A 12,236-nucleotide genomic window follows, 5' to 3' on the forward strand; every position below is an offset into this window, starting at 1 on the left:
AAACACCCTGTGAGGTAGGTGGGGCTGAGAGAGCCCCGAGAAGCTGTGACCAGCCCAAGGTCACCCAGTTGGCGTGTGTGGGAGTGTACAGGCTAATCTGAATTCCCCAGATAAGCCTCCACAGCTCAGGTGGCAGAGCTGGGAATCAAACCCGGTTCCTCAAGATCAGAGTGCACCTGCTCTTGGCCACTACGCCACTGCTGCTCCCAAGACAGGCAAAAGCCCTGCCTTGCTTTCTTCTTCTTCCAGGGTGAATATCAGCAAAAGAAGAGAGCTGCAGTCATCAAACAGAGAAGAAGGAAAGGTTGAACTTCCTCTCTTCCTCCACTGTGGGGACTCCAAGCAGCTGTTCTTTTCCTTTAAAAATTGCCCCAAAGATCTGCTTACAGAGCTTGCAGGAACACACCTGCTTTAGCCCGAAGTGCTCTTGAAATGAAAACACACACACACACACACTTTAGTTAGTATCGCTGTGCACAGCAGGGTGCTCATAGATGATAAGGTATCAATTAACTTGGTCCCATAGTCACATGGTCCCGTAGCCTTATCACCAGTCCATGAAGTTCGGTATTCCCTACTCTGACTGGCAGCTGCTATCCAGGGGTCTTTCACATCACCTTTGACCTGGTCCGTTCAACTGGAGATGCTGGGGATTGAAACCAGGACTTTCTGCATGCCAACCCAAGCAGATGCTCTACCTCTGAACCACTGCTCCTTCCTTCCATTTACAGCTGTTAGTATAGATTTCAGGAAGATGTTCATGCAAACATTAAACCGCACGTGGATAGTTTGTTGGAAAGTTACATCCTTGCTATTGGTGAAAACATCTTTTGAGTCTCCATTCCTCTCTTTCATAATCGCTTGGTTATACTAGCAGCTTAATCTAGAGACCCAGTGTGGTGTAGCGGTTAAGAGCAGGTGCACTCAAACCTGGAGAACCGGGTTTGATTCCCCACTCCTCCTCCTGGGTGGCAGAGGCTTATCCGGTGAACCAGATGTGTTTCCGCATTCCTACATTCCTGCTGGGTGACCTTGGGCTAGTCACAGTTCTCTCAGAACTCTCTCAGCCCCACTTGCCTCACATGGTGCCTGTTGTGGGGAGAGGAAGGGAAAGGAGCTTGTAAGCCACCTTGAGTCTCCTTACAGAAGAGAAAGGTGGGGGTATAAATCAAAACTCTTCTTCTTGTAGTTAGAAAATACAGAAGGCGAAAGCCTTCAACAATATAAATGTCAGTTTGGGCAGCCCATTGCCTCAATCCACTACACACTTGTGTTTTTCCTTTTTTTGCATTTAAGCATGCCCCTCACATCATTTAACAGGTGGGTCCGTACCAAGCTCCGCTCTCTCACCCCTCCCTCTTCCCTGAGGACTCTGCTCTCACCCCCACCCGGGCTCCAATCGCGCAGCTTCCCATTATCGCCCTTGAGACATGCTACCCTCCAACGTCTCCTCTTCTGGGAATCCAGGCAATGCGGCCTCCGTTCCAATCCAGGCACACAGGGAACCTTGCATTATGATAAGTGCAGAGAAGAGCAGTAAACAAGGTGGTGGCAGGGCGAATGAGGGGAAGGTAATTAGCTCAAATGCTAAGAGGGTGGCTACCGGGGAGCGCGACAGCCATTGATGATTCACGCACCCTTCCGAATCACCTTCCCCAAAGCCGGGCATAATTTTCACCCACCCCACCCGAGAATAGTCAACACGCGCCCCAGGGGCTTATTAGCAATGGATGCAACGCTGACCCATTCGTCTCCACCTACCCTAGAGGAGCACTCAGCAAATTGGCCGCCCCGGATTATTATTTTGGGCACATCCCGGTTAATAGGTAGTTGGCTGTCTCGCTCTGCATTCTTCTTTAAAATTATTATGATTATGGCAGGGTCTGTGGAGATCAGGACCCAGAGACAGAAATCTCTCTTTCTCTTCCCACCCACCCCTTCAATGGCAGAGCAAGGATTCAAATAAATTAAATAAGCCCAGCAAAGAAAGCCATGGAGATGACTGCCTACAGAACAAGTCCCTGTGAACTAGAAACCAGTGTGAATAATCGGTGACACATAAAGGGCTTCAAAGGGGGGGAGAGACACCAACCCCTTACCCCATCCTGAGGGTAGGTAGCTCAGCAGGAAGGTGATCCCATACCCTCTGACAAGTCCTCTCTTAGTGAATTGATGTCCGCAGTCCGGAGATCATGTGTAGTTTCCAGAGAACTTCATGCCCCACTTGGAAGTTATATCTCTACTTTCTAAAGCTTATTGGGAACAGCTCATTGAGAAAACGAGAAAAGGCGGACAGATATTCTAGAACATGCTATCAAAATGATCAAAGCTTGCACAACACGCAACTGCTAGGCTCCTAGTTGGAGTCTCTAGCCAGGACCATATAACATGTGGTCCCGGGCCACAAGGATGTCTGACTGGCATCAACGGGGGCCAGGGTTTTAGTGGCCCTGGCCCCAACCTGGTGGAATACATTCCTCAAAGACATCTGGAATCTTCCGCAGGGCCTGTAAAACGAAGTTGTTCCACGGGACCTTCTCTGTTGGGCCAGCCGGGCATCCCTTTTAATATCGTTCCTTGATCCTTGCCTGGGGTATATCATGCAAGCCTGCTCCCTTATATTGTTAGGATTTTTGCACCATCTTGAAATGAACTGGTTTTAAACTGGTTTTGGTATGTATATCTTTGTATTGCTGTGATTTTTGCATTGTTTTTATTGTGTTTTCATCACGTACCGATATGTAAAGCCGCCCCGAGTCCTTCGGGGTACAAATGTAAAATATAAGTAAGTAAGTAAGTAAGTAAGTAAGTAAGTAAGTAAGTAAGTAAGTAAGTAAGTAAGTAAATAAAATGGGTCAACACTCTGGACTTGTACAGCCCCCTCCTCATCTTTCCCAAAGGTCGTGCTGCTGATTGAGGGGAGGGGGGAAAACAGGACCCATTAGCCCATGTTTGCTCCACTGTCTGGCCAGAACTCTACCCACACCATCCCCCCATCCTGACCTCCTCTGTGGCCAACTTGGCCGGAGATGAGGAGAAAGCCTCTAAAGAGTTCTTAGGGCAGCCTGTTGCTGTTGACGGAGCTGCGCCTGGAACTGACGGAGCAGAACCAACAAGCAGCGTAGACCTTGGTGGCCTCACGCCTCCCACTCCTCCCGATTCCGGACCCTCAGAATTGGCCACTGTTTCCAGGATGCCAAGCTCTCCCCCACCCTTAGAAAGGAGGTGCGGGCGTATGAGAGACGAGATGCAAGAGAGGAAGAGAAGTTTGAGGATACCCACTCAACAGCTAGCGTAGCTCAGCTTAGCTGGTGATCCCGATTCCACTCGAAGCAGCCGATTCTCCAGCATAAAACAGAAGCTGAGAGTGTGCTGCCTCTGCGGAAGCCGCACATCTGTTTGGCGTGTGCTGCTGCTCCTTGCAGTTGTGACCCGCCTGCTTGCCTGACCCCACACCAGCTGCCAACTCGGACTCTCTTGGACCATCTTCTGGTTTGCCCCTTGATCCCCTGACTCGGCTGAATTGCTTTGACTAGTCTCTCTGATGCCATGCGGTTTGGGCTCTCACGCTCAACCTCATTGGCTGACTGGACCTTGTGACCACACGTTGCCCCTGACCCTGCTTCTCAGACCAAACAGCCCCCGACACCCCACGACACATGAGAAAGAGTTCCGGTCGCCCCCCGCCTCATTCCACCCTGCAGGAATGTTTTTTCTTTTACATTTTTAAAAATTGATTTTATATTAAAAAGGACAACAAAACACCAACTAGAAAAGTAAGTAAGAAAACAAGCGGATACAGATAAAAACAACAGAACATTACATATAAAAAGGGAATCTTAGTATTCATCCCGTTCTAAGTCTTAGAAAGCCTTATCAGTCATTATTTAACTCAAATTATTCTTTGTCTTCTTTTAAGTTCAACGTCCTTTTTTTAAAAAAAAGTATCAGATGAACACGAGATATATTGAGTACAAACGGAATGCCAGAAATTAATGAGATACTGTAAATTATACTAGCTCCATCATTAAAATCTATTACCATCAATATTAATATAAAACATTATAATATAATATAAGGCACAATGCCACGTATATTTTAGTTAGTTTTCTAATTCACAAAAACACTCTGCAGGGATTTTTCTATTGCTTCTTGGGAAGATGGAGCCATCTAGGAGCTGAATATAAGAATCCATTTTTCTCCTTGGCAGAGCCCCCTCCCCCCCGAGGTTGAGTTCTGGCCCCCAGATTTATAATTATATTGATTTATTATAAATTATTGGTGTTCTGGGGCATTTGGGGACAGATCCACACTTGGGGAATAAAGCTGCTCAGTACCACAGAGAGCGCACCAGATATAAATCAAACAATCATTCCCCAGAATCCTTTGCAACACGCTGCCATTCCACCAGATCCATATTGAGGATTTAAACCCACATAGGTGTGGAAAGACTCCCGGGAAGGAGAAATCCCAACAAACCGCTGCCCTGTGCCCAAAACTATCCTTACGAGGCAGTGACAATAAGGTTCCTTTGCTGAGTAACACAGCTCGAAAATAAAATGTGCAAAAATGGCACTCTGAAGAAAACATGAAACCGCTCTCCTAGATACCACACAGAAGATGTGGACAAGATTCCACCTTCAAAGTGGTCACTGCCAATGAACGAAATTCCTCTGCTTAATACCTGAACATTCGTTCCATCAGTATCCGAATTCCCCAACCATGGGAGCTAACAAGTGCTGATTTACACCCAGAGAACAAAAGAGAGTTCCTGGCAGATTTCTTAACCTCTGGCTTCCGGCATCACGGACGGTCATTTCTTACAGGGAACGTTGTGGCACCCGGACCCCATGGACAGACTACACTCGCCTGGACGGTTGTCCAAGAACCCAGAGTCCATTTTGCCATACAAAGTTATTCTCGACTAAATTGTTCCCTCCTTGCAAAAGAAATGCACAAACTCTGCAGTGCTTCCATTCAGATGCATCCCGAACTTGCCATGAATGCAAAACGGGAGCGAAACATTCAAGCACAGAACAGTGTGGGCGGGGAGCGGGATTAGCACTTAAAACACTTCCCCTCTTTCCATTGCAAGTGAAAGTGTACGCAATCATTTTTTTTTCACACCATGAAAATTTGCAAGGGACAAACGGGTTCAGATAAAATTGCTTCCAGCTGCTTCAGGTGCCCCCCCCCCCCAATATGCTAGATCGCTGCGTTAGCAGTGTTGTGAAGAGAACAAGGCTAAAGAGGTGCGGACGACCGACATGGCCACCGAGACGGCTCAACTTAGTTTATGTCAGCCTCCGATTCGCCCACTCCGTAACGAGACGGTTATTTGTTTCCACGGCCGTCGCTGGCACCTCCCTGCCTTTTAAAATCAAATAATAATTGAACGCGATCACAGGCGAAAGCAAAGAGGAGGAAATTTAATAAAGAGGATCTCTGCGGCAGAGGGAATTTTGCTTTGGCAGTGATTGTGTTACTAATTGATCCACGCGTTGCCGGAGAGCAGCCAGAGACAACAATTACGCACAGAGCTGGGGGGGACAAAGAAAGGAACTACCTCCTCGGCTCTCGCTGTCCGCCGGTTTCACCTGGATCGGTCTGTTCATCTGCAAAGAGACAGAAGGAGAGAGGCGCACGTTAGAAAAAAGCATTTTGGGGTGGCAGTGCAGAATTAAGTCCACTTCAGAGGGGCTAGAAAGAGGCATGTCGTGGCCTGCACGGCCCAGGTTATCTTGATCTTGTCAGATCTTAGAAACCAAGTAGGGTCAACCCAGGTTAGTATGTGGATGGAAGACCATCAAGGAAATCTAGGGTAGCTACGCAGAGGCAGGCAATGACAAACCACCTCTGTTGGTCTCTTGCTCTAACTCAGGGGTCTGCAACCTGTGGCTCTCCAGATGTTCATGGACTACAATTCCCATCATTCCCTGCCAGCATGGCCAATTGTAGTCCATGGACATCTGGAGAACCACAGGTTGCAGACCCCTGCTCTAGCCTGATGGCCCAGGCCAACCTGATCTCATTAGATGTCAGAAGCGCAGGGCCAGCGCCGGTTAGAACTTGGGTGGAAGACCACCACGAAAGACTACCACTACATCACTATGCAGAGGCAGGCAATGGGAAACCACTTCAATTACTCTCTTGCCTTAAAAGTACTATGGGGTTGCCACAGGTCAGCTGCAACATGATAGCATTTTACGCACAGACAGAAGAACATTCTTATATATAACACATGCAGATTTTAGAATTCATTGCACCTTATTTCCACGGGCAGCACAAGCAGTGGTGGGATCCAAAAATTTGAGTAACAGGTTCCCTCGCCAGCCCCCCCTCAGCAAAAGGGGCAGAGGCATACCTAGGCAAACCTGAGCCCTGGGCAAAACCTGCGTTGGATGCCCCCCCACATGGGCAGCCACCCCACCACGACCCCCCAAAATTTTTTTTGCACCACGTCATTTCTAAATCATCATCACATTATAGAAAATGCCCCAATTCACAAATCTGAACACAGCAATGGTGAAACACACAGGTTCTTTGATAGAGACTGGGGAGATAAAAGGTCCGAAAGGCTGAGAATCCATGAATTGCAGTACCTGAAAGGGATTAACCCAGTTCAGGGAGTTACATTATTAGTCGCAATTGCTATATGGAACCTTCATGTTCAAAGGCAGGATGCCTCTCGGGGAGGCAAGGGCGTGGAGATGGAAAAGCGGACCCAATTAGTAACCCCCTCTCGGCACACACAAATAATTAGTAACCCACTCTCGGGAACTGGTGAGAACCTGCTGGATCCCACCTCTGAGCACAAGTCCCTAAATGTTGCGCCTAATCATTGGACCGAACCATTGTTTAGGTACCTTTCCCCCTGACTCGGGTTGCAAGATCACGCATGCTGTGGTCATCGAGAGATGATAATTCACATGTGAGCCGGTCCTGGCTCTCCACGAGAAAGGCACCAACACCGGCATCTGAAGTCGGCCAGCCGTACCTGAAGCAACATCGAACGATGAGCCAAGACCGCTGGCCCCTTTCGTTATGAGTGTGATGTCAGCCGTGGCCCTGTTACCCCAAGAAATGTTCCCTCTCTTGAGACGCAAGGACGCTGATAACTGTTTGGCCCTCCATCATGCGAATCTGCTTGTCAGCCGCTTTGATAGCTGCTAAGCGCTAAAGATGTTTGCGGAGCAATTAGAATAAATCTAGATAGTGGTTATGAAACGCTTTCCGAAACGCTGCTAACTACTAAAGATAATAGTTTTTTTTAAAACGAAAGAGAAGAAAGACACTGCCCTAATTTCACTGCCTCGTTGAGATCAACAAAAACAAATCATTTTTCCGGAGCCACCGAGATGGGAGGGGAGAGATTCAGCAGGGGTGGATTGGGACCTTCAACCAACCCAGAAGTAAGCCGACATGAGCAACCCAGCGAGACCCGCTCCTCTCAGCTGAGTGTTGTCGAACCTTGGTTGGGACATTCCTGGAGCATGAGAAGAGTAAGATTTGGGAAGAGGTCCTCCAAAGCAGCCATTTTATGCAGGGGAACTAATCTCTTTACCGTGTTTCCCCGAAAATTATATTATTATATTCCCCGAAATTATATTCCCTGAAAATTAATATATATTAATTTTTGATGCAAAAGATGCATTAGAAGAAGAAGAAGAAGAAGAAGAAGAAGAAGAAGAAGAAAAAGAGGAGGAGGAGGAGGAGTTTGGATTTATATCCCCCCTTTCTCTCCTGCAGGAGACTCAAAGGGGCTGACAATCTCCTTGCCCTTCCCCCCTCACAACAAACACCCTGTGAGGTGGGTGGGGCTGAGAGAGCTCTGAGAAGCTGTGACTAGCCCAAGGTCACCCAGCTGGCGTGTGTGGGAGTGTACAGGCTAATCTGAATTCCCCAGATAAGCCTCCACAGCTCAGGCGGCAGAGCTGGGAATCAAACCCGGTTCCTCCAGATTAGATACACAAGCTCATAACCTCCTAGGCCACTGCTGCTCCTTAGGGCTTATTTTCAGGGGAGGTCTTATTTTCTGCGCCCCGACGGCATAGCACGCAGGGGGCGGGGGTGTTCTGGGGGTGTTCTGGAACATGGTGGGGGCATTCCGGGGATGGGTGGGGGTGTGGCAAGGGCATGGTGGGGGTGCAGGGCGGGGGCTGTGCCGGGGAATCTAACTAGGGCTTATTTTTGGAGGAGGGCTTATATTTCAAGCATCTTCCAAAAATACCGAAAAACCATGCTAGGGCTTTTTTTGGGGTAGGCCTTATTTTCGGGGAAACACGGTAATTTGGAGATCTGTTGCCATTCCAGGAGAACTTTTATGTTGGCAAGACTGTAATTGGCCAGAGATAAGAGTATTCCTGGTAAAAAAAAAAAAGACAGTTGAATGCAAGAGGTTAATCTGTTCGTGGCTATGGTTGGGTTTACATCCTTATGGTTGGGGTTAGGTTAAAATTGTGTCCAGCAGTTCTGCCCTTTTTTATTCCCTCCTGTTATGGGTTAATTTCCTTGCGATTACGTTTCCAGCTCTATGTTGAGAAATAGCTGAATATTGGGGGGGGGGGTGGAACCTCAGGAGGGGAAGCTTGGGGAAGGGAGAAACTTCAGTGGGGTAAAATGCCAAACAATCCATCTTCTGTATTGTCGAAGGCTTTCACGGCCGGAATCACTGGGGTGCTGTGTGGTTTCCGGGCTGCATGGCCATGTTCTAGCAGCATTCAGACACGATTAAAGAACAGCTCAGACATGATTAAAGAACAGGAAATGCACCGCAGACTATTTCAGCCAGAAAAATCAGCAATAGCAGAACACTTGATAAACCAGCCTGGACACAGAATATTATTTGAAAACACAGAAATTCTGGACCACTCTGACAACCACTACGTCAGACTACACAGAGAAGCCATTGAAATGCACAAGCACATGGACAATTTCAACAGGAAGGAAGAAACCATGAAAATGAACAGAATTTGGCTGCCAGTGTTGAAAAACTCTAGAATCAAGACAGTGACTGATCAGCTCCACACAAACACAGGACAACTATAGACTATAGCACTCAAAGGGAACAAAGACCAGGATACTTCTATACAGATCCATTCATCTTCTGGCCATTTTCTCCAAATTAACTGATCTCTGTTACCTGGAGAATAGTTGGATTCCCAGGAGATCTCCAGACTCTACTTGGACTTTGGCAAACCCCCCCCCCCCATATGCCCTCTAAGACCCCCCCATTGTCTCTCCCTCCAGCCTTTCTCCTTGTAGACACTCCTTCCGAGAGAGTAGGAAATGCCATCCACAGAGATGAGAAACCTAATTACTTCCCTCTCCATCTTTCTCCCCATAATTGGTGTCTTTCATGTCAAGATGTTCTCAGTGTGTATTAGGAGTTGTGTGTGTGTCTCTTTGCTCAGCAAAAGAATTGTCAAGTGCAGAAATCATCGCATGCATTAAATTATGCTCAGCGTTTACTGACTAATTGGGTTCTTTTCTGCTTTGCTCCCCCCTGTTATGGGCAGATGCACCCCCTGCCGGCCGAACTTACCCCACGGAGTTGCTACGAGGAAAACAGAAAGGGGAACAAAAGATCAGCTCCTGATGGACAAAATGATCACGGAGAACTGCAAGACTCGAAAAACGAATCTGCTTACGGTCTGGATCGATTACAAGAAGGCATTCGACTCACTGCCCCATAGCTGGGGCATAAGATGCTTGAAAATAATTGGTGTCGGCAACAACATATGAGTATTCCCTGAAAAAGCTATGAGACAGTGGGGAACTGAAGTGACAGTCAGAAATGAAAACTATGGAATGGTCAACGTCAAGCGAGGGATTTTCCAAGGTGATTCACTGTCGCCCTTACTGTTTATCATCGTCATGATCTCACTAACAGTGATTTTAAAGAAAACAAAGTTGGGCTATCAAATGGCCAAAGACTCAGATAAGAAAATCTCACATTTGCTGTACATGGATGATTTGGGAAATCAGACACAGAAATCCAGTCGTTAGTGAACACGGTTTGAACGTTCAGGGCAAACATTTCAATGGAGATACATTTTTCTCTCTTTCTCACAATAATAGAACCAGGGGGCATTCATTGAAAATGCTGGGGGGAAGAATTAGGACTAATAAAAGGAAACACTTCTTCACGCAACATGTGATTGGTGTTTGGAATATGCTGCCACAGGAGGTGGTGATGGCCACTCACCTGGATAGCTTTAAAAAGGGCTTGGACAGATTTATGGAGGAGAAGTCGATCTATGGCTACCAATCTTGATCCTCCTTGATCTCAGATTGCAAATGCTTTAGCAGACCAGGTGCTCGGGAGCAGCAGCAGCAGAAGGCCATTGCTTTCACCTCCTGCATGTGAGCTCCCAAAGGCACCTGGTGGGCCACTGCGAGTAGCAGAGTGCTGGACTAGATGGACTCTGGTCTGATCCAGCAGACTAGTTCTTATGTTCTTATGTTCTTAATGGAATTTGGCCTGGAACAGTGCGCCACTGTGGCGATAAAGAGGGGAAGATCACTGGGACTGATGGCATACAAATGCCGGATGGCCAACTGATCAAGTGTAACCAAGAGGAAGCCTATAAATACCTGGGCATTTTGCAGCTGGATAACATCTAGAACAGGCAAGTGAAGACTGTGCTCAGCAGAGAATACACCCAGGGGGTCAGGAGAATTAAACGGTGGAAATACCATCAAGACAATCAACAGCTGGGCCATACCCATCATCAGGTAAAAAGGTAAAGTTTCCCCTTCAGTCGTGTTCGACCCTGGAGTTGCACTGCAAGCAGTGATTTCATAGGCAAGCTGTTTTTGTGAGGTAGTTTGCCATTGCTTTCCCTGGCTATTCTTTACCCCCTAGTTATGTGATAGGTACTCATTTACCGACCAAGGAATGGGCTGAGTTGACCATGAGCCAGCTGCCAGGATATCTGACCCATAGGGGGCTCGAACTCCTGACCGTGTGAGTGGCAGTGCAAGCACTTAACCACTATGCCACGCAGCTCCTTCATCATCAGGTACACTGCAGGAATCATATACTGGACACAGGCAGATTTGGATGTACTGGACAGAAAAACCTAGAAGCTTAGAATGATGCACTATGCCTTATACAGACTATACCCGTAGTGGCGAACCTTTGGTGCTCCAAATGTTATGGACTACAATTCCCATCAGCCCCTGCCAGCATGGCCAATTGTAGGGGCTGATGGGAATTGTAGTCCATAACATCTGGAGTGCCAAAGGTTTGCCACCACTGGACTATACCTTCCCCAGAGATCTGGTGGCAGAGGGTTACTGCAAGTAAAGCAAGCAGTGAATGAGGAGAAACATGATAAAAGAGTGGTTCTGGCGGGTTTTCCGGGCTGTGTGGCCGTGGTCTGGTAGATCTTGTTCCTAACGTTTCGCCTGCATCTGTGGCTGGCATCTTCAGGGGTGTATCACAGAGGGAAGTCTGTTACACACTGTGTCCAGGCACACAGACACACAGCCCGGAAAACGCACAACAACCAGTTAAATCCGGCCGTGAAAGCCGTCAACAATCCAATGATAAAAGCACGTTTCTGATTTTAATCTGATTTTTAAAAGTGGTGATTTGTTTTAAAAAATGGCTTTGTTTTTATATACGTCACTTTAGTATTTCATGTATATTGTAAGCTGCCTTGGGGTCCATAAGGAAGAGAGATAGGAAATGTTCTAAACAAATAAATAAAGCAGAAATACAAGAGCATATCCAGTATAAGAAAAGACGATCCGTCTCACAATTCGTAATGAGGAATGGCAGAAAAAGGCTTAATAAATGCATCTGGAATGGCCAAAAGCCTCGAATAAGATTTAAAGTCTTACAAGACGAGAAAAGGAAGGGAGGATTGGCTGCACCCAGCGACAAATTATATTATCAAGCAGTGCCTTGGTTTGAATCATGGGCTGGATAAAGAACCCATATCGGAGAATAATAAAACTACAGGCAGCAGATTTGAAAAGAGGCCGACACGATCAGTTATGGACAGATACGTCAAAACAGAAAGGAAACATAAACCAGAATGATGGTCATGTAATCAGAGAGGGATTACCAAAAATTTTGGGACACGATGCAAAGGAGAAAGGCAGTCCGATCCAGAGACCGCAGCTTCCAGGACAGTCCTGGCTTGCACTTTCTCAGCACAGCACGGGGACAAAGAAAAAGCCCCAAAGACCTCCTACCACTGGAAAGCCCTCCATAGGGTTTAGTG

The 12,236-nt window shown here is 47.2% G+C and overlaps 1 protein-coding gene across 11 annotated transcripts in view; it reads right to left on the bottom strand.

The window, feature by feature from the left end:
* Window positions 1–12,236, bottom strand: part of CELF4 (CUGBP Elav-like family member 4) — a 912,878-nt gene that overhangs the window by 372,478 nt on the left and 528,164 nt on the right. For all 11 annotated transcript variants that reach the window (XR_007245022.1, XM_048503051.1, XM_048503048.1 and 8 more), the window contains exon 3: window positions 5,567–5,615. Coding sequence is in view for 10 of the 11 variants with exons in the window: in XM_048503051.1 (XP_048359008.1) it covers window positions 5,567–5,615 (49 nt within the window). In the remaining variant the exon portion in view is untranslated. The remainder of the gene's footprint in view (window positions 1–5,566; window positions 5,616–12,236) is intronic.

The sequence above is a fragment of the Sphaerodactylus townsendi genome, linkage group LG07, assembly GCF_021028975.2.
Source record: "Sphaerodactylus townsendi isolate TG3544 linkage group LG07, MPM_Stown_v2.3, whole genome shotgun sequence".
Classification (NCBI taxonomy): domain Eukaryota; kingdom Metazoa; phylum Chordata; class Lepidosauria; order Squamata; family Sphaerodactylidae; genus Sphaerodactylus; species Sphaerodactylus townsendi.